General features: G+C 38.1%; 1 protein-coding gene across 1 annotated transcript in view; it reads left to right on the top strand.

The window, feature by feature from the left end:
- Positions 1 to 23526, top strand: part of ANO6 (anoctamin 6) — a 187239-nt gene that overhangs the window by 154059 nt on the left and 9654 nt on the right. Inside the window, exons 12-18 of the mRNA XM_012638508.1 lie at positions 2029 to 2106; positions 6734 to 6959; positions 7974 to 8143; positions 8348 to 8445; positions 13338 to 13468; positions 19142 to 19347; positions 23188 to 23390. Of these exons, the coding sequence (XP_012493962.1) occupies positions 2029 to 2106; positions 6734 to 6959; positions 7974 to 8143; positions 8348 to 8445; positions 13338 to 13468; positions 19142 to 19347; positions 23188 to 23390 (1112 nt within the window). The remainder of the gene's footprint in view (positions 1 to 2028; positions 2107 to 6733; positions 6960 to 7973; positions 8144 to 8347; positions 8446 to 13337; positions 13469 to 19141; positions 19348 to 23187; positions 23391 to 23526) is intronic.

Here is a 23526-nt window from a genome sequence, read left to right as displayed (position 1 = left end):
ATCGATGCCTGGGTTCCGTCATTGCGTACACTGATGGTACATGGTAGCCTGGGGTGTGTTCTGAGCACAGGGATTTTTTAAAAGCTCCTCTGTTTATTCTAATGTATAGCCAAGTTGAAGAAGTACTGCTTAGAACAGTAGACTTAGTAGACAAATGTGGTCCCTTTCATAATAATACTAAAAATTAAAAAAAAAAAATCAGACCATGATATAGATGTATAAGGAAAGAGATGCATTGGTTTCATAGTTGACTCAGTTTTTCACATGCTCCTTCATTATTGCCGCCCCTTCTTCATCCTAAACTGGCTGCCCCTTTATCTTGCACTAAGCCTCAGTCACTGCTCCACCTTCTGGTTGGGATGCACACAAAAAAATGTGTCTCTTATCCTAAAGTCAGAAAAAGGATGGACGAGGAAGGGACTATTTATTGAAGCCCCACTATGTTCAGGCACTGTGCTGGGCATTTTATATCACTGGAAAGGTAGATTTGCTGCTGCTACTAATGCTACAAAAATAAAATATGTAACCATATATTTCTCTCTATAAATATTCCAAAGCCCCTGAAAGATGATTTTTGAATCATCCGCTTTGTAGCTTCTTTCCATCAACACAGAAAACTTAGAGCTGATTATACTTGTAGTCATCAGCATAAGAACATTAGGTTCTGAATATGAACAGCTCTTAGAAAGAAAATACTTTTACCAAGAGCATCTGAAAATGTCCCCAACCATAGATTTTATAAATTGAATCACAGATTTACAAAACATTGACACTAAAAGGGACTGGAGGGAGCAGTTCAACCTCCTTTTAAAAATGGAAAGAAATGAGGTTCAATTATGGGTGCAAGGTGACATTTGTCTTTAACAGTGTAACAACCTTCAAATAATCCCCATTGTGAATAGTTTCTGCTGTTTATTAGTGAAGACAGGGTCAAAGCATGTGTTGCTGAAAGATTATATATTCAGAAATGAAAGCTGAAGTTTAAACAAAAGTAAGTTCATAAAGTCTTTTGAGTACTAAAAAAAATAAAATAAAAGCTAATAATATCAGCAATATAGGAAAAATACTAAAGAAAAGGTCATTTAGGTCATTTAAGCCTGCCGATTTTATATTTAAAATTGCCAACTAATAAGTTTCCATTAAAATGTTGCTTGTTAAAAAATTGCAGGTGAAGATTCACTTTTCTGTATCTTCCTCATTTCACTTTTGTTGCTATTAATATTATATCCTCCATTGATTTAGGAAGGCCTATAGTGTGAGTGTGAAGTCTTGGAATGAGACTGCCAGAATTCAAGTCTGAACACAGCAACTTACCAATTGGGTAATCTTGGACAAATTATTTAAGTTCTCTGTGCCTCAATTTCCTTATCTATAAAGTGGGAATTATATGAGTTGCTTCCTCATGATTGTGATAAGGATTAAGTGAGTTAATGTATAGAACTACTTAGAATAGTACCTGGCACAGAGTAAATACTATGTAAATATTTGCCACTATTACTATGCTATAGCTACTCTTATAATCCAGGTAAATCATGAGAAGCATTGGTTTCTTCTCTTAAGAATTTAAATATATTCTTATAAACTATAAAACAGAAACTCTAAAAATTTGTTATACCAAATTAATATACAAAACTCAACCAAGAAACACATAGTGGATACCTGGTATTTGCAGACGTTTGTGAAACTTTTTGTCCTGCTATTTGTCCAATTATTTCTAAAGCCTGAGATGAACCTAGAAGTGTAGCTTTATAGCATTGTACCCTCAGATACCCAAACTCTTGAGCTCAGATCATGGTAAATAGTTCATTACTCATGCTTGCGTTTTCCAAAACTATTATTAACACTGCACATGTTTTGCTATGTGTGTATTTGAAATTACTTTAAAAATTTACAATTATGAGTAAGGAGACTATGCTTGCAAACTATTTTTTAATTAAATTAAGCCTAAGATTTATTGACAGATCAGGAGAAAAATAATTTCATTGGAGCAATCCCTTGATTGACTAAACTTTTTTTTTTTTTAATTAGGAAGAAGAGCGCGTTCCCTTTACCGCTTGTGGAAAATGTATGCGGATGACCCTCTGTGCAAGTGCCGTCCTTTTCTGGGTAAGAGTAATACAATTTTATATTTTAAAAATTATATAATTTTATAATTTGTCATTATATAACAGGCTTTTCAATATCTAATTTTAAATGTCAAGGAAACTAAAAGCTGAGCCTAGAAACTATATGGTCTCATAGAGACGTTTCCAGAGAACTATTTTGCCACCCCATGCAGTAGCTCTCAAGGTTCAAAATATCTCTATCTGTTTACGGCGGTTTTTTCAGTTTCTTTCACCCCATCCATTTAAATCAGGTCAGTGGTTCAGGGTTTTCCAGTTTCTGGTGAGGAGACCAAATTGAGAGGCACTAAGAATTCTAAAATTTTCCAAAAGCAATAACCAAACTAAAACATCGAGGAATAACCTTAACAAGAAGATAATAAGAGCTATCAAAGGAAACATAAAAACTACTGAAAGACATAAAAGAAGGCTTAAATGAATGATTCTTGAGAAAAAGACATTATTTCCAAAATATCAGAGTTTATTAATTTTGAGCTTATTAGTAATAAAATCATATTATTCACAGCAATAAAATAATGATAATTTTATTGGCTCAAGAACAGCCAGAGTAGAGAATAGGATGCAAAGCTCAGAAATAGGCCCTGATATCAATAATAGATTAATATACGAGAAGGGAGGCGTTATAAATCCATAGCATAAGTAGTGATTATTCCGTAAATGGTAATGGAATACTTGTTAGCTTATTCAGGGGGAAAAAAAATAAAGGTAAAGCCATACTTGGGACCCCATACTATAAGTTTCAGAAACATTAAAAAAAGCAAAACCATAAAAAACTAGAAATAGATTAATGAATATGTGATCTCTAGATGTAAAAAAGACTTTCTAAACTCACTAGCAATGGAAGAAGTTTCAGAGGAAAATATTTAAAAATTTCCATACATCCAAAGAATCCTAAGTTTAAACAAAACACCAAAAGAATTATTTATTAACAAATAGGACAAAGGGTTAATATGTGTAATATGTAGAGAATCCACATCACCTGGAAGATAACACCAAAGATTTCAGTAGCTAGAATAGAGAACATAAATACGCATGTATAAAAGAAAAAATGTAATGTCTAATAAGTGTGAAAAAAAAAATGCCAAACCTTAATAGTAATTAAATCCAGGCACATTTAAATGAGATAGTTTTTCACCTCTCAAGTGATAGGCCTCAGTGTTTGTGAGGATGAAGTGCAGCAATCAGCTACACTCATCCTAGGCTGTTGGAACTTTACATTGCTCCAGCCTTCCTAGAAAGCAGTTTGCCAGTATATATCAATAGTCTCAAAAATATTCACATGCTTTAATCTATTAATTTAACTTTTAGAAACATTCAATCTCAAAATATTTCAAAACGATAAAGGTTAGTAAGATTTATTCAGTTACCACATTATGTATATGTATGGATGGATATATATACACACACACAGACACATATATATCTACATAAATATATATCTCAGTCAAAACATCCTACTTTCAACCCTCCATACAGTGGAATATTGTGCATGCCATGAAAAAAAGTATGCTCATGAAAATATTTTATGGCATATAGAAATGCTTATGGTTTATGATAGGTTTAAGAGAAGGATAAAATTAATAAGTGGTTTTAAATATGCAAACAATGCGTAGCTCTGAAGGAGTTATGCTTACATGTAGACAATAGTAAATTTTTTCCTATTTTTATTTATTTTTATATTATTTTTGTAGTTCGGAGTGATTCAATTGTAGGTGACAGAAAATCAATCTCCAGTTGGTTTCAACAACAAAACGGGGAGGGTGGGATTTATTGGTTCCTGAAACTGAAAATTCCAGATCTGAGGTGTGGCTTCAGTCAAGGCTAGATACTGCAGACCAGATAACATAAAGGGCTACATTTTGTTCTGTCTTCATTCTGCCTCAGGTGGCCTCCCAGCATGTGGTGGGTAGGCACTCCCTTATGGTAGCAAAATGGCTACAGCATTCCAGATCTCACATCATATTCAAGCAAACAGAGGCTTTTTTTTTTTTACTGACTTTATCTATTGATAGGGAAAGCTTGTCTTTCCCGTAGGCACTAACATTTGTCTCCTCAGATCTTAAGGGCTCTTACTGGGTTATGTGTCAATCCCTGAATCAGTTGCTGAGGCCTGGGGGATAAGATACTGTTTTTGTCTCAAAGCAATAATGATTTACCTCTGGAGCACAGTGGGGGCAATCCCACCCAAACCCCAGGGATGAAAATAGAGGGGTTATTCCCCCCCGATGGAAAATCTGGGTTCTCTTCTAGGATGGAGCCAGATCCAGGCCAGATCCAAATTTTCCACAGTGAACATATACTAAAGTTATTATCAGAAAAGTATTACAGTTAGAATCAGAAAAGATAAGTAAAAAAATTTCAGAAAAGAGAATGAAAAGCTTCCTGCTCCTGTAAAGAAATATTGAGTACATCAAGCACTCTGAAGCATGGGAACTTTCCAAGTTTGTAAAAGCTCTGGAATGAATTAAAGTTCGTTTCTTTAACGTGGGAAGCAGTGCCATGTAGAGGTTAGTGTGTCTTTGGAGATTCCAGTTCTTTTACTTACTAGTTGCATAATCTTGGGCAAATTGCTTAATCTCTTCGAGCCTCTGTTTCCTCATTGGTAAAAGAGATTATGTAATACTACCTACCTTGCCTGTTATGAGGATTAAACATACGTACGTACGTGTGCTGAGGAATGTTAACTATTACCATTTAAGGAATGTTAATTATTACCATTACTTAATAATTATAATAATTACTATGGGGATAATTTTTTTAAATATATAATATTTAAAGAGCCTAAATGTGTTGTGCCGAGAGGGGAAGACTCTCTACATCTTCTGTTATTTTTCTCAGCCTTAGCTAATTTTTACATGTACACACAAAAATCTTATTCATTTCACAAGTGTTAAGACTTAACTGTGAATGAAAGGAGATAATGAGGGGAAATGTAATGCCTTCTCTACAAGCAGATTGCTTAAAAAGAAAGAAAAATATCTTTTTAATGCTCTCGTCACCATAATCATAGATAATATTTATATAATGCTTTTCATGTACCCGGGCTTAATGTTCTAAGTGTTTTCACATGTAACTCTTTGAATCTTCAACAGTTCTATAAGTTAGATGCAATTTTATCCCCATACAGGTGCAGGTGAGGCTATTGAAGCGCCAGTAGCTTAGTAGCAGAACTGGGATTCAAGTGCAGGAGTCTAGCCCCAGGCCTGTCCTGTAATCACTGCCTTTACTGCACACCACAGTTGAAAACCAGTCTCTTCTCTGTGATTGTCAACAACAGGACATGATTTGTTTGACCCACGATTTCCCGTTCTCTATAGCTTTTCTCTCTCATAGCAGTCATCACAAACAGTCAGACAAATTGAGTACATGGTTCTGGAAAAAGTAGATGCGAGGAAAACTGTTAGAGATGCCTCTTCAACAATGTCCAATACTGGGTATCAAATAAGGAAAAAATCATGATACCTTTTAATGTGCATTGGTTAGTGGCCAGAGAAAATCTGCTTACTGAGAAAGTGAAATCCTGAGTGTGCTTTAGACACCCTCACTGACACTGGGGACCACACAGCCAAAAATACAGTGGACTAGGGGCACAGCTCTTGTGGAAGTGCAGGTACAAATGACTGCCAGTTTAAGATCTTAAGATGTGAGTGTGAAAAGTGTGTGAAGATTTAATCAGCAGGGACCTGCTACCAGTACCAACAGTTAGCCCAGGGCCCCTCCCTGCCAGCTTTGCTGGCTGGGTTCAGAATCTCCCCTGCTGCAGTGATTAAGACAAAAGCTAGCACCTGCTGACACTTGGGTTGGCGATAGCTCCTCTGTTACAAGGAAACATCTCCTTAATGGAGCAAAACTGAGCAAAAAACACTAATTCATAACTTAAATAATTCAGTAATTGTAAACGGGATGTTTTCTTTGGTTCCACAGGCACACTTTTTCCTTCTACCAGAATATGCTACTAGTTATTCCATTTTTATGCTATCTGAAGATTCACTCATCTTTTAGTGGGTTTTCTTTTTTAGAGCAATTTTAGGATTATAAAAAAAATTGCGGCCAGGTGCAGTGGCTCACACCTGTAATCCCAGCACTTTGGGAGGCCAAGGCGAGAGGCCAGAAGTTTGAGACCAGCCTGGGTAACATAGTGAGACCCTGTCTATACAAAAAATTTTTTCAAAATTAGCTGGGCATGGTGATGTGCGCCTGTAGTCCCAGCTACTCGGGAGGCTAAGGCAGGAGGATCACTTAAGCTCAGTAGTTCAAGGCTGCATGAGCTATGATCACACCACTGCACTCCAGCCTGGGCAACAGAGCAAGAGCCTGTCTCAAAAAAAAAAAAAAAAAAATTACACAGAAAGTGCAGAGTCCCACTGTCACCCCTGCACACAGTTTCTCTTAACATCTTACATAAGTAGATACACCCTCCTTTGACTTTCATCATTCCTTTTCCTTTTTTTAAAATTTAACATGTAGATTTTCTACCTTTCAGGTGACAGTTACGTGAGATTTACATCACTTTACACATGTACCTTGTTAATTTAAGCATGGGTCAATTTTTAACAGTACAGGTATGATTATTGGTGAGTCTCATGCTGCTGTGTTCATTGTGTTTTCAGATCCTTTTGATCATCGCTTCAGTTATTGGGATTATTGTCTATAGGCTCTCAGTGTTCGTTGTATTTTCTGCAAAACTTCCCAAGAACCTTAATGGAACAGACCCAATCCAGAAGTACCTGACTCCACAGACAGCCACATCTATCACTGCTTCCATCATCAGCTTTATTATTATCATGATTCTGAACACCATATATGAAAGAGTGGCCATTATGATTACTAACTTTGGTAAGGTTCTACTACAGCTTAGGTAATTGCTGAGATATTTTTAGAGCCTGTATCTTTTAGACATTTCAATTCCAGTAGGTAACAATTTTTAGAAATTTTCAAGTGTAAACATTTTTTCTCTAGGCTGCATGGGAAATGAATTATCTACAGCTTTGCATTAGTAAAAAAGGACAAAGCAAAGACAATCATTATAATGTCCAAGCTCTGTGTAAACAGATCAGTGCTGAATAATATTTTCAATTACATTAGATCATGTACTCTACTGTCGAAAGTAAATAGTCTCTTTATTGCAAATAAGTGAAGTAGGGTCACAGTTCCAGTGGCAGATATGCTCCTCTGTTGTAGAGAGGACAAGCAGTCACACTGCTGCGTGTCTTTCCCTGTGCTGTTCATATTAATATCATTCTCATCAGCTCTGGCTTTTGTTACGTGCTGCTTCTCCCTGGCTTGCATCCCAGGCAGCTGCTGAGTGGCCGAAGTTAAGTGCTCTCCACACCCTGCCTACATCTGGGTCGTTCTTCAAACGGTCTGCTCAGTGGTCATGTAAAAATGACTGGACTGATTCAGATTTCAAACTAAGAGGATAACCAAATGCCTCTTGCAAGTTTCCCCTTGTTTTGTTGTTTTCTTCAACAGCCAAACCTTATTGCAATTCAGGAAGACAAGAAAATATCATGTAGCATGCAGTTCAAAAGTAATTTTCTGTCAGTTATAACCCATGACAGTTCTTGCTTATTTGATAGCACTGTACTGGTAAATTTTAAGGAACAGTTGAATTTTTTTTTTTTTTTTGGCCATGTGGGATGTTGTTCCCATGTGGGGGGAGAACTCTCATAACAATGTGTAAACTTGAAATTAACACACTGGCTATATTAAGCAATTCACAACAGCTTAAATGGAAACAGTGTGAATTGTATTTTTTTAGACATGTTAACTCACGTATCAATGTCTTTGATTAGGGTCTCAAAGCTGTTCATAATTTTAAAATCTTAATTTTCTTTCTTTTAACTACAGAACTCCCAAGGACCCAGACTGATTATGAGAACAGCTTAACCATGAAGATGTTCTTATTCCAGTTTGTCAACTACTACTCTTCGTGTTTCTACATAGCATTCTTTAAGGGCAAATTTGTAGGCTATCCAGGAGACCCAGTTTATTGGTTGGGAAAATACAGAAATGAAGAGGTGTGCATACAGAATTGTTTTCCCTTGCCAATTTAAGTTGTTTTATGTTTTCTCCCAGTTGCCCAATGAATAGTTTCTTCATTATAGATTCTTTAGATTTCATTTTAGCCTAAACAGAACAAATATCATAAAAATAAAATTAATGACTGTTTTCCAAGTTAGACCCACTGAAAATTTAAATGGATTTTCTTTTCAACATTCCAGTGTGACCCAGGTGGCTGTCTTCTTGAACTGACAACTCAGCTAACAATAATCATGGGAGGAAAAGCAATCTGGAATAACATACAAGAAGTATTATTGCCGTGAGTATTAAATTGTATAATCTTGGGTAACAGGACCAGGGATAGAACAGCCTGCCTATCCAAATCATTTGCCTATATATCCACATAGCTGCATGTCCACCTCTAAAATGGATTAGAATCTAATCCTGTTTTTAAAGGTCTCCAGACAAGAGAGTACAGTTAACAGTATAAATGTGTCCAGTGTTTAATGACTGTGTTTAAAAACCTTATGTTTCCCTACCCGCTATAGTTTATGCCTATTAGGCTGCTGGTGGTGGTTGACTAATCACAGCCCTTTGAGAGATGACCCTTGTTAGAGCTGTGAACTATGTATTTCCACAACTTCTCACAGCACCTTCCTCTTCTCCCTTTGTATTATGCGGTGAGTAATAGGCTGGGCATGGTGACACTCACCTGTAATCCTGGCACTTTAGGACGCCAAGGCAGGAGGATTGTTTGAGGCCAGGATTTCGAGACCAGCCTGAGCAACATAGAAAGACCCTGTCTCTATAAAAAGTAGGAAAATTAGCAGAACGTGGTGGCGTGTGCCTGTAGTCCCAGCTACTCAGGAGGCAGAGGCAGGAGGATCACTTGAGCCCTAAGTTTGAGGTTGCTGTGAGCTATGATGATACATTTAGCCCAGGCAACATAGCAAGACCCTGTCTCAAAACAATCAATCAATCAATCAATAAAATAGAAAAATAAAAGTCAATGATGGTAGTTTGTTGAATTCTTAACATGTGCCATAACCGTATTAAATCCTTTACATCTCTCTCGTTTAATCTTCCAAATGATCCTTATTTTTATCTCCCTTTTGCAAATGAAGATCTGTGGCCTAAAGAGGTAAAATGACTTACCCAAGTTCACACTGGCAATAAGAGGCTCCGGTAAGATTCAAAGCCAAGATCCTATGATACCAAACCCGTGTGCTTTCAAGAATAGAAATTCTCTTGTGATCCTAAGGCACTGGAGTACATTATGTCTTAAGAGATAAATTGTATAAAATAATTACCACAAAGGTTTTGACATATTGTTGCTTAGCTAAAAAACAAGAATAAAGAAGATACAGTTGTACTTCAGATGTTAGCTGGGATCCCACTATCCTTTTAAATTTGCACTTCAGCCCCCTGCAGTATCAAAGTGGAAAGGCCAACACCATCTACAATTTCTGCAAATTTCAGGGAGCCTATTTGTATTAGTTTTCTATTGCTGCTATAACAAATGACTACAAAATTAATGGACTAAAACAATGCAAATGTAATATTTTACAGTCCTGGAGATCAGAAGTTTCACTGGGCTAAAATCAGAGTGTTGGCAGGGTTGTGTTTCTTTTTGAAGGATCAAGGGTGAATCTCTTTGTCTTCTCTAGGTGTTGGAGGCCACATTCCCTGACTTGTGACCTCTGTTCTCCATCTCAGAGCCAGCAGTTTCATGTCTTGATCCTTCTTCTGTAATCACCTCCCCCTCTCTCCCCTGTCTCCTTCTTCCTGTCCTCTCCCCTCCCTCCTCCCCTCTCATTTTTTTAAAGTCCACTTTTTTTAAAGTCTTTTGCCCACTCTACAACTGGGATTGTTTTTAATTTACCACCCTTCTTTATAGGCTCCAGCCTCCTGCCTCTTTGCCCTGTCTTCCTCCATCAAATACAACATCCCTCTCTTTCTCCCCCTCCCTCCCCTAACCTCTCTTTCTCTCCTCCATCACCAAGTTTGGGTTCATTCTCTTTGCAGAGAAGTTAACTAACTCTGGGTTCCAGGGCATCATCCTCTGTCTTCAATGAAAGCTATTAGGGTCTTTCTCTAAATAAAGCTCTCTCTCCTTCCCCTCCTTCCCTCCTACCCTCTCCCCTCCCCCCTCCCCAAAAAAAGGATTCTGGCTTTGGCTGTGAAATTAACTTTTTATCCTACTGTGCAAAAAACCACCCTTACTTTCATTGAGCTCATATTAAGATTTTTCCAGATAAGTAAAAGTAGGTCATGCACAAATAGTACTATGTTTGTTTCTCCATGAAAACAAATACATAAAATAGAGCAAAATCTTAACTCTTTGGTTACTAAAAAGTGTTTTCTGAACCAAGAAGGTTAACTATTTAACACTAAGTTTTGATAGATAATTGGTTGCCAGCAAGCTATTGTCTGATTTAAAAAATTAGGGGGGAGGGTATATTCCTAAACTGGTACTGAGAAATTCATATGAAATGAAATTTGTTCATATATTTTAAAATAGAAAATGAATTCTAGTATCCATGGCCTGTTTATATGTCAAGTAAGCACATTGTTGAAAATTATAGTGACGTGAACTCTGCCTTCAGGTATTTTTCCTCCTCACCTAAAATATTTAGGCAGTACGCTTTAAATTACATATCCCTTATTTGAAAACTGGGAATGCTAATTGTTAGCCAAATGAGAGAGTGACTTGGACTTCTTCTTTTCTTTGTATAGGTGCCAGTTTCCATTTTTTCACGTAAAACCCTAAGATATCAAAGACATCAGGTACCCTTGCCACCCAAAACTATATCCATCCCCCAAATAGGTAGGGAGAGAAAAGCCTTAGAGTACATGGATTAAATATAAGAGTCCAAGAGAAAATGAGGTGTAAAGTGCTTCTCACCATGCTTTGCACATAATAAGGACTTAGTAAAGTATAACTTCTTATGATGTGGCTATGCTAACATGTATGGCAAATTCCTAAGGACATTATATTGTAACCCCTGCTTTTAGCCTTGGCCAGGTAAGAAAATCATCTGGTGTCTGTATTTTTAAAAAGTTCTATAGGTGATTCACATGTGCAGTCAAGATTGAGATCCCTGCACTAAAATCATAGCCCAGTAGAAAACTCAGAAGACCAAGGGCAATGTAGATGGATGACCACCCAAGATTTCCTACCACAGATGAGTGGTTCAACTCAGGAAAACTGAGTAAGAGGCTCAGAGTCAGTAGCTCAGGAAAGAAAGCTAGTGAGAAAGACTGCTAATGTGATCTGCTGTGAGTGGGAGAGTCAGAACAGGACGAAGGGGAAGCACTAGATGAATGGGTGATACAAGTGGTTGCCAGGACAGAAGTTTCATCCTGAATCCACATTGCGATGTGGTTTGGGGTCCAGATAGAAAAATACCTGCTGCACTGGGGGCATGGAGAGGATTCAGCAAGAGGCTGAGGCAGAGCAAAAAATAAACCAATAGAAACCAAACTGAGTCATCTCGAGTTAGGTGTCATGAAGGGTGATGGACATATGCGGTCCCTGCTGCCACCTGAGTTACAAGCCCCCTGGGATGGCTGAGACTGCAGGGCTCACCTCAGCTCTTTTTTCTCCAGCATAGGAAGCTGCACTATTAACGAGCATTCCACGTCTTTCTTGTTAAGTGCTGAAGTGAGAACCACTGATCCAGGCGGCCTGTGTCCCTGAGCCAAGGTGCTGCACAATGTAGGCCATGTTTTCAGTTGGCTTCAGCCAGTGTGGCCTGCATTGGTCAACAGAAAATCCCATGCAGGGCGTTTCGAAGTGCTACGAAGTGCGCTACATCGTTTACCTGTTTTGATTCCTTTAATTCTGACAGCAGCCCTGGGCAATATAGGTTTTATCACCCCGTTTTACTTTATTTTTGCCAAGGTTAAGCAGCCATTAAGCAATGGAGTGTGGATTGAACTCCCATCTCACGCCAGCTGGGTGCACACGTGCGGCACCTGCCCACGTGATGGAGAAGACGAGGTCTGCTGGGTTTTCTTACAGGAACTGTCTTTACAGTCGTGTGATGCCTTATTGTCAGAATTTGAAATCCATACAAACATGCTGTTTAATCAGCCAAAGCTTAACCAGATGTTATATCTGTATTTGGAATCCTTTGTCGTTATTGTGCCTCTTCTGATGAATGTCACAGATAAACCACAGGCCGACTGTTGCTTGAGGGGACAACAGTTCTTTATGCTATAGGTGCACACCTCATTTTCCTGCCAACTCAGATCTCTTTTCGGGACAAACTGCCGTAAAAAGGAGAAGCAGTTTTCCAAGCCACGAGGCTTTGAGAGAGAAAAAAACACGACGTAAAAGAGACAGGTCTATTGGGGCAGGGTCCAGGGGTGGACAGAGCACTGGGCACCCATCAAGGCTGTGTCTTCTCTTAGCTCTGCACTGTGACCTGGAAGAGATGTTTCACTTCTCTGATCTTGAACCTATTTTTTTCTGATATCAGATTATGTCACTCTTCTGCTTAGTGCTCTCCAATGGCTTCTCACACTGGTCTCTAACCATCCCCACCCCACCAAACCACCAAACTTGTTTCCTACTAGCCTTGGACCACAGGGGCCTGCTGTCTGTTGGGCGTGGGCAGCCTGCTCCTGCCTCGGCTCTGCGGGCACCGTTCCCCTGCCTGGAACCTTGTCCCCACGGTGTGGCCCCTCCGCCTGTTGCATACTCTTCTTGTTTGGTGTCTCTGGGAGTGAGGCCTTCCATGGCCACCATCCCCTCTCCTCCCCAGACACAAACGCAAACATTCCCTGCCTACTTTGTTTCTCCATGGCGCTTACCACCAGCTCACACACTGTGCCTTCGTTTTGTTTATTTTCTCTGGTGATTTTCATACTGGCAAGACTGTTTTGAATGGGGGGGGGGGAATGAAAAAAAGAACTAAAGTTAATCAAATGAGAGAAAATATCTTTTAAAAATTAAACTGTGTATAGGAAAAAGAGGTAAGAGGAAAAAAAATAGTAGCAGTTGCAATTTTGATAAGCCCAGGTATATAGTCCTATTTTTCAAAATATTTTGATAGGGATAGGGAGACAGAAATAAATTTAGCACACAAACAAATTAATTAATATCTTTGGAAAATTGTGTGTTCAGCTTTGAAATAGCAGCAAAATACTTTTATGACCTTGGTCTGATAATACTCATTCTAATTTGTAATTTGGTCTTTTTGGCAGCTGGATCATGAATCTGATTGGACGGTTTCACAGAGTTTCAGGATCAGAAAAAATAAGCCCACGATGGGAACAAGACTACCATCTGCAGCCCATGGGCAAACTGGGATTGTTTTACGAATATCTTGAAATGAGTAAGTTGTCAGTGAAATTTTAGATGATACAAAATATGTTGGAATATGCTTTGGATCCCAAAAGCATCTGTTATTGAGTCAAATTAATATTTAACATCTTGAAATGAAGAAGAGTATGTTTCTCTCCAATAGATAAAATTATATAATCAGGCTTCCAAATAAGGTGGCTGTGTGTCTTTGTCAATATTTATGTTTTACAAAGCTAAGATTTATTGAATACACAATAAAATGGCGTATTCATTGAGGTGTATCTTTACTGTTAATTCTCAAAGCATTCTAACCATGCTGTCTGAGAATGAACTCAGCAACTATTATTAGATGTGATTCAGCTTGGGCTGGAGTCCATGCAGGCACAGCTGTTGGCCAATACACTTCTGAACCGAGTCATTTAAGGCAGGCAGTAGGACATGCTGCGTTGTGACAGGAATGATCTCAGGGTCCCCTTCTTCACACCTCATGCTTGCCTTTGACAGTGTATCTGTTTCTCCTGCCAGTGGTTTCTGCCTGGTTCCTTGTATGACCTCATGGCTAATCACTGACTTGAATTTGGAACCATTGTGCTGGTCTAGAATTAAGATTTAGCACAAGTCCCCTCCTTCCTAAATGTCTTTGTCCATTTGTGTATTATTTGCTTGGGCTCTGTTTCTATTCAGTTGAACTTGATTTTGAGCTCTCAGTTGCTTTTAAATGGATGCTTCTCAAAATGGAATCCATAGGAAACACCATCTTTTCTGTTATGCATGCCATGCTTCTGTCTAATAGATGGCTAACAATTTACACATTTTGTATCTGTGCCCTTTCAGCTAACCATTGCAGTGACTTACAATTTTTTTTTTAACTTAGGAGAATAGAAAAAGAAGTGTAGCATTTTGGTTGACAGGCCTTGCATTTATGCATAAGGGTTTGCATGTTTGAAAAGATACCCCTTTGTGGTTCCTGTTTACAATTCTTTAGATAGAAGATGAGTTTTTATTAAATCACATTCTATATATATAAAATAATTGCTTTTAAAAATATACATTATACATGGAAACACATCTGCTTCCTTCAGTGAGTAAAAGGTTCATCTTGTGGCTTCTTCAGTCAACAGTACTTTGCAGCAGGCTGGAGTCTGATCTGAATTTCATTTTTGCTTTTATGTTTTGTGATCAGGATTTATTAAGGGTGTAGCTGCAGTACATAATGTAGAAGTTATATTCATTTATTCTGTTTATTTTCAAAAGGACTGTAAGACTTACCTGTTATTCAAAATGAGTCATAATTGTAAATATTTCTTATGGGAGTTATTATCAACATTAACAATAATAGCATCCTGGGGCAGAATATCATTCGTTATTTTAGCACCCCAAAAAAAAAAAACTTAGAAAAAAGTTATTTTTCTATGGTTGATTTGTCAAATGATGTTGAAAGGAAAAGCTATATGGTCATGCTTCAGGGAGAAGCTGATATGACTTTAGAGTTTCATAGGCTCATTAAAATAGTTATCAACTAAGTAATTCCGCCTCATCCTGTTCTACAAGCAGGATAGAATGACAGCTGTTACAGACGGATTTGTAGATTTATTAAATTGTTTCCCAATTATCCAGATAATACGTCATGACTTAGAAGACTTAATTTCTGAGAGTAGGTAGTCTATTATTGTGTATTCAACAGTGGAGCGAAATATGTCTTTCTAGTCTGTGGAAGATGGAATTGTCCAAGTGCCTTTTGAATTATTTTTGTTCTGCTAAAAATAAATATGGAGTGCCTTTGGCACACACCACCACAGAGTCCCCTCCTTCCCATCTTCGTTAATTGACCTTTCTAATTACAGCTCCTACCCCTTAACAGAAACATCTTCCAGCAAACAGGCCTGGGGCCTCTGCCCTTGCTTGGTTCCGCATCCAGCCACTGCTCTCTTCCCTTCTTTCCTGAAAAGTCCTGAGCCTCAGCAGGGCCCCTCAACTTTTCACATGGCTTTGCTGCTCTTTTCTTCTGAGTATTGACAGCATGTGATACCTGCCTTGGTGGCATGTGATGGAATGCATGCCTCTCTACCGCTGCACGGGGCCTGCTGGGTGTAGCTACCACGTCCTCGGCTCCTTCCCATCCTCAGCTGGAGCACCGAGGCCTGGAACCTAGTACTCAAACATTTAAGCGACTGAACTTGGAGCTTCAATGCACATGTGTAACTGTTAGTTGATCTTACATTAACATTGTCACATCCTCTCCCCACCAAGTTCTGTATGGCCTTTTTTTTTTTTTTTAAGTGAAATTTTTATTTCTTTTATTGAGCAAATTTCCCACCATCCTTCAAGATTATTAAAGTAACCCTGGAGTATTAAACAACATTGCCTCTCAGAGCATTTTCCTGACTCTGAGCACTCAGACACAGAACATAAAGGTAGTAGTCTGTCAGTATTAAAACCTGGAAGCCATAAGATACCAGTTTTGTACTTAGAGTAGGACACAGCACAAACACAGGTGTCCTGAGAACTTGGCAATGCCTTCCCAGTGGGCAGGTCCCATAAAAGAAGTGCGCTAAAGTGATGGGGCGGGGGGGGTCCCATTTGTCTCTGGTACTGCCTCTTCCACTCTTGCCGTATTACCTTGACATGACCTTTCTCCATCTCCCAGTTCATCTTTTTAAACCCATTAAAACGATGATCTTCATATGTTTTCTCCATTTGACTGTAATGAGTATCAGCTGTTCTTCAGCATCTCCTTGCACCCACCCCTATCTTTTCCTCCCTTCTGTGCGCCTCCCACCAAAGCCCCTGCTGCACTCTCCAGGGCTCAGGCCTTCTTTCCTTCATCCTATCCCCTCATCTCTGCTCAGTTCCTGCCCATCTCCTGCAGTGAAGCTTCCTGCCTTTTCAGGAGAAGCTTTTCAAAATGGCAACTAGGTAACAGGGGAGGATTTGCAGGCCTCCCATCTCTTCATTCATCCATTCATTAAGTAAACATTTATTTAAGTACCTGCTGTGCCAAACACTGTGTAAGTTGCTGGGGATGCAAGACAGGGCCTGGTCCCTGCCCTCATGGAGCTTAGCACCTGGTGGTGGGCTGTTATGAAGCAGGATGCAAATCAGACATACTCAAGCAGGATGCAAATCAGACATACTCAAGCAGGTGATATTTAACTGGATTTTGAAGGGTGAGTGGGAGTTATCTAAAGCATGGTGAAGAGAGTGGACATTTCATGTGGCGAGGTAGACGTATTTAAAAGTACAAAGGCATAAAACAGCTTGTTCAGTTCAAAGAATGGTAGGTAAACACAATTGCTACAACTGTGGTTGGGGAAAAGTGGAAGAAAAACTATAGCTAGGTGGGTTTTTCTTTTTTAATTTCTTAATATATAATGACTTTTTAAAAATTATTTAAAACACATTCAAGGGGGAAAAAAATTCAGTGGAGAAGAGACTGTTTGGCCATGTCAGAAGTTGCCTAGTGACCAAATAAATCAAGACTGAAAATGAGCATTGGCTCTGGAATATGTAGTTGGTCACTGGCAAAGTGAGCAAGAGTAGGTTCAGTGCCGTGGTGAGGCCTCAGCAGGGTTTCAAGGAGGGCAGGAGTGGTAGAGAAATAATTGGGCACACTTCCTTCAGTGAACTTGACTGTAAAGTGTATAAGAAAGCATAAAACGTATTAGATAGCAATATAGGATGATGAGAAAGTTTCAGGCAAGGGTGGTTTTTACAATAGGTATTTTTTTCTTTTTTTTTGGTTTCAAAAGTGATTTATAAATTTCTCACTTGAATATCAGATCAAATTATACCATGTTGGGTTTTTTCTGGTGATTTTTTTAATATAAATTTTTTAATCCATCTGTTGTCAAAAGTGATGGCCCCATACCAGTTTTCCCAGTGACTTAGCTAGTTGTTCCGATGCATGAATCCACTGATTTAAAGTATCACTTTATAAAAATATGAAAATCCCATGAATATTTGTATCTCTTCTTAAACTCCATCCTGTTTAATTCATACTATCTATTCATGTACTAGTTGTTTCAATTACCATAGCATTATAATATACTTTAACATCTCCTAGAGCTGGTCCCATTTTATTATTTTTCAGAATGTTCCTAATACTGTGATTGCAAACGATCCCTCCTCATTATTTTACCTGTTTGTTTATGTTCCTGGACGAACTTTAGCATTAACCTTCCAGCTTTTTTTTCTTAAATCCATTTGGGATTATTAACTGAATTTGCATTAGAATTCTAAATTATTTTGCAGAAAAAAAATTGATACATTCCCAAATTTGAGTCTGCCCAATTAAGAGTGTGGCACATCCTACCATTCATTTATTCACCATTTGTTTTTCTTAAGTCAGTTACCAGAGCACTCTTGTCTGTGTTTTTGTTGTCATTATAAATGTTATCTTTCCTCTATGGGATTTTTAACTGGATTTATTGTTAATGTAACCCTAATTTCTGGCTTCTCTTGGACAATCAAGAGATCTGGCAACGTTGGGCCCTCATTCCAACATGTGACTGTGAGCTGTCCCTTTCAGTAGGACGTGCACTTGCCAGTTGACCACAGTTGACTCTGACCCACTCCACATTACTTGCCTTGCCCCCTTAGGCTGATGAGTTTATTTAGGGTTAGGTGAGTCAGACACAGACATTGCCATGTTTGCTCATTGCTGCCAGCTCTTGTCTGTCGGACATCTCTGAATATGAGTACTTTTGCCTGGCCTGTCTGCTCTTGTGCAATATTCCCTTATCCTCTCAGACCAGAAGCAAATGCCAGCTCCTCCCACCTAGCCACACCCTCCACAGCCTTGCCTGTGCTGGCTGGAGTCGTTCCTGCCCCTTGTCTGAGCAAGAGGCCTAACGGGCTGTAGATTTTCCTCCCATTCACAGTCTTAGTTACATATCTGTACACGTTTCCTCTATAGGTCTGCCAGTTAGGAAGGCAGGGTCTAAAACTGAAAGTTTCCTTTTTTAGATCTTTGGCCTTATATCTTACTTCTTCCTCGCTGTAGTATAGCTTAACCAAAATCTCTGCTGCCCTATTTATAGCAAGGCCATGTTTATTACAGAAAAGCCACCACTTGCATCTTGACTTAAGAACTTCAAGATAAAGATTCTTAAAGAACAGTTATGACTTACTAAGACACTTTTATCACATACTTCTGTGATTTTTAATAATATCATAAATTCTCTGAATGCACTGCACTTGCATTCACAGACTATGGGAAGCTCACTTCTTTGCTTGTTTTCAGCATATTTCCTCCAGCATTCTCTAAGCATAGCCTTCCCAATGGTATGTTTCTTATATTTCTTTTTAAATTGTTAGATATGTCCCCAATATACTTTTTCTAAAATCCTAACTCACAAATCATCTCCTAACATTCTATGATTTCAACACTGAGAATAATATGCTTAGAATGTCTCAAGTTTATTACCAGCAAATAATTCTGGTTGATTAAAGATTTTTTAATATATTGTTCCTATTAAGTATTTACATGTGAAAGAAATAGGCTATAATTAGTCTTCTTTCCAGAGAGTTCATATTTGTGTTTTGTTTGAATTCTTTCACTGTTGAGCGTTAAATTATTTACCATGGATGTGTTTTCTCTTTGGGATTTAGTTCTTTGTTTGCCTTTCTCTTTCAAGAGTAAAGGAAAGTATGTTGTCCTTCCATTCATCCACCACTCCATGATGTGTGTCCATTCCATTGACAGTTATTCAGTTTGGGTTCGTCACCTTATTTGTGGCCTCTTTTCCACTGGCCCCTCTGTTGGCTCTGGTGAACAATATATTGGAAATAAGAGTGGACGCATGGAAACTGACCACCCAGTTTAGACGCCTGGTGCCCGAGAAAGCCCGAGACATTGGAGCATGGCAGCCCATCATGCAAGGAATAGCAATTCTGGCTGTGGTGACCAATGTGAGTAGACCTAGGCTTTACAGGGTAAAGACCTTGAAAAGTCCAAAAATGCTTTGGAGTTGCTACCTAAGGAATCAAATGTTTAATGTTTTTTAAAATGAGAAGATGATGCTAAGACTATCATCCATATAAATTACATAGTAGTTATATAACTGTTATAATAAATCTGTTTTAATTTTGTTTATAACTATTCTTGACTTAAAACGTCAGGTACCTACATAGGTACTGTTATTGTTCATTTGCTAAGCTTTTATTCAATAGAAATGTGGTAATGATAGTAAGCGCTAACACTTTTAATCCTCACATAACTAAAAGTTATCAGAAAGTGCTTTTATAATATGGATAGAAATCTGTTCATTCACAGTTGGAGGACCCTAAAATAAGACCATTTTACTATATATTACAAAGTATCAACTTAAAATAATTATGCATTACCATATGCATAGGTTTAGGGTGGGTTTCACCCTCTTCCCACTCCACCCCTAGGTCTTTGCCAGCCATACTCTGGTCATTGGCTGAAGCAGCCTCATGCCCTGCATGTATCCCAACTGTGACGGAACAGAAGTCAGTTGTTTACTGCTTGTGTTAAGTGATTATCAACCAGTCTGAACAGTCTTCTTTTTTTTGCACAGGCCAACAGAGAGCTCTCAGGCAGAACAATTTTCATGTCAGCCCATCAGAGGACCTCTTTCCCTAGAAATATCCTTAAAACCAGGGCCATTTCCTCCCATATTTCAATTCCAACCTCCCAGATAAGCTTCCCCCAACAGTGATTTCCCAGTTTTAATTTCTTAAGCCACACTTGCCATGAGCCCCTAGCCTTTTCCCACAAGCACCTTCAGAAACAGAATAGAATTCAGCAATACCTGTAGATCCTGGATGAGGGAAGTTACTGAGCACTGCAGATGTTAGAATCAGGTAGACCCGAGCTCCACTTCCCAACACTGCAGCTCTGAGCTGCGTGATCTTGAGCCAGGCCTTAACCCTCCAGAGCCTCATTTCATCATTCGTAAAAGGAACAATACCCTACCGCATATTGTAAGATTAGCACATGCCACGAGAGTTGTTAGTTCTTATTGAATGTTAGCTGCTGCCGTTTTATCATCTTCATTACTAACAGTGACTCTGTGAGGACTGTGACAGCTACCTCAACTAGAGGCACACGAATTTCAAAAATCAGTCACTGTCTGGCCTATGGTTACAGTTTTATACAATAAAAGAAATTATCTGTAATCCAGCCATCACCCCAGCACACCCCAGAACCCTCAATTTAGCTGAATTGCATGCTATCTCTACTTTTTGGAGCAAGTTGCAAATCACACTCAAAAAACAACTGCTAGGGTATGTCAGTTTCCATTCCCCCAAATAGCCTGCACCTTCAGCATCTACTGTGCTACAGAATGAAGACTGATGTTCAGAAATCTGACAGCAAGGCCTTTCAAGTTCCACAGTCATAAAAGAATGAATCTGTCATATTCAATATGCTATAGTACACTAAGCAGGGCAGGAACATGGACTTGTGTGTGTGCTTTAAGAAAATTTTTAGCAACAAGGTTTGAAACTAAAAGGGTTTTTGACCTTCAGCTAACCAGAAAATTCAATTGACTCAAACTCTCCATTCCTCAAGCATTCTGGTTTGATTGCATTAGGTACCTTTTCCCAGTATCCATGCCATGGCTTCCCTCCATTAGCACAGATGGAGGATTGGCTGTGTTTCCAAGGCTACTCCATGTGTGTGTCTGTGTACAGATACACACGCCAGCTAATTGGTGCTATTGGTTCTTACTCAATAGTAGTTTTATAACTTACCCCAGGAAAACTGCTTATTAGATTTGTGACATTGATTAAACTATGGACAATCCCTTTTTCAGTATTATTAGGATTTGTTGTACTTCCAAGATGCAGTATGCATACGCATACATGAGTATGAGTGGAGGCAAGCGTTAAATACTTGTCTATTATCCTCTCAAACACCTAATGTGTCTCTCCACAACCTACTGTGTGCAAAAGGAAGAAGAGAACAGCCACCAGGGATAAGAGTGGGCCTCTAAGCAGGAGTTTGATATAAAATCATTCATTTTAAAGCTGCTGGCTCAATAAATAAGCTGAATTGACACCATTGTATCATGCCAGAGCATCTGCTATTGAAGACCAATTTTAATTTATTTTGATATAAATGGAAAATTGTGTGCAGAACAGCATGGGAAATGAAGCACACTGCACTTACTTGCACTCTTGCAGCATGTCTCTCCAAGCAGCTCAATTCAGGAGGAAAAGTATTAATGTCTTGTCAAAAGACAATAGAATTATCTTTCTTGTTGGAATTTTTGTAGCTTCCTGATGCACATCTGCAGGTGATTCTGTAAAGAAATATAGTTGAGTTAAATGATAACAGGAAAATCTAATCTATTGGAATCTGGAAAAAGGTAAAATGTTCTTGGAGCCTCACCCCTAATACCAGCGGGCAGATGCACACACAGAGATCTTATACATCAGAGGAAATGACAGAGCTGGTTCTAGTGGGGAAATTTTGCAATAGAAAAGCCCCTTAATTGTTTTTGTTGCTTTGCCTGAGATGTTGTTTGTTGGTTTGTGGTCTCACTGTGTCTAAACCATATGTTCAGATGAATACTATTAAAAATCATGTTCAGCCAAAAACATGTCTGTTTTTCTCCTTCAATTAATGACTGAATCATTTAGCTTTGTTTATTCACATAGAATCTGGTTTAATTTTACACATTGGAGAGTTTAAAGCCCAAATTAAAGAATTTTAGAGAAAATTCATGTAATTCACAATAGCTTGGCATCCTGATAGATGTCTCCCTGACACAGGTTAATGACTGACCCATATTTATTCCTTTTATTTAGGAACATACTAAACTTTCTGTATGTTACTCAGTAATTCATAACTTTCATAACATTATCCATTTAATCTTTTGAAAGTAGAGAAGCTTAGACGCTATATCTAACAAAACAGACATCATTGCTTGACTGTGTGAATGGAACAACCCAATATAATTTCTTGCTACCTACTTTTTTTTTTTTGCTACCCACTTTTTATTAAAATTAATAAAAATTTTTGCTCTCTAATGAAGCAACAATCGTAAGTATATACTGAGAGTTTAAGATAAAGCAGGCCATGGGGTTGACTTGTATAAACAAGATACTGTAGGGGAAAAAAAAGTGTGAATTTGAAGGTTGTTATTTAAATTTAGATCAAGGAAAATATATTTTAGATAGTTTACACTCTATTTTTATAAGAAACAAGTGATAAATTAGTTTTGTTTCAATTATTTATTCTACAAAGGAATTATATAAAGGTGAATTATTTTTATAATATTGACCTTAGTATTACATCTATAAAAGAGTCTTCTAAATCTAAGTCATGAAAGATTAACATTTTATCATAATGTTGACTGAATTTTATTATATTCTAATTTTTTGAAAAATACTAATTTACATGTAATATATGCAAGCAACTTCTTGAATTATCTGCAATACCCTAGTCTACAATTATTCTGAACAAACTGGTGTTTACTGTATTTAAGAAACATAACAGGCAAGTATCAGGCCTTTGCATTTGAACAGTATGTGGACTTCTAAACATTCTCTTAGAATTAAAGACCAAAAGGAAAGGAATATTCTACTTTAAAATTGTTGCTTCAAGATTGTGGGACATTGACTATCTATATACATTTCACAGTTAAGAAAGAAGGTTTCTGAATCTTTAATTTTTTAAAAACATTAATTTGATAAAAATAGTAATTCTGGTATATTTGTTAACCATAGTTATAAAAGCTCTAATTTAATGCTGCCTTTTTTCTTGTCCTCCCAACATAGGCCATGATCATTGCTTTCACATCAGACATGATCCCCCGCCTGGTATATTACTGGTCCTTCTCTGTCCCGCCCTATGGGGACCATGCTGACTATACCATGGAGGGCTACATCAACAATACTCTCTCCTTCTTCAACATCGCAGACTTCAAAAACAAAAGCCAGGGAAACCCATACTCTGGGCTTGGTGACCATACTACATGCAGGCAAGTTCTCCTATACCTGTTTAAAAATGTACTTTATCTTTAAAAGGGCTTTCTTTGTGATGTAATTTTGTTTGTTGTTGTTTAAATCAAACTGCTAGAGACATTTTTTCCCATAGCTTTCTTTTCAGTGAAACTC

Source organism: Propithecus coquereli, unplaced genomic scaffold (genome assembly GCF_000956105.1).
Source record: "Propithecus coquereli isolate 6110/MARCELLA unplaced genomic scaffold, Pcoq_1.0 Scaffold13, whole genome shotgun sequence".
NCBI classification, from domain to species: Eukaryota; Metazoa; Chordata; class Mammalia; order Primates; family Indriidae; genus Propithecus; species Propithecus coquereli.
Note: the sequence above shows the minus strand (reverse complement) of the source record. Positions and strands in the feature narration are given on the sequence as shown.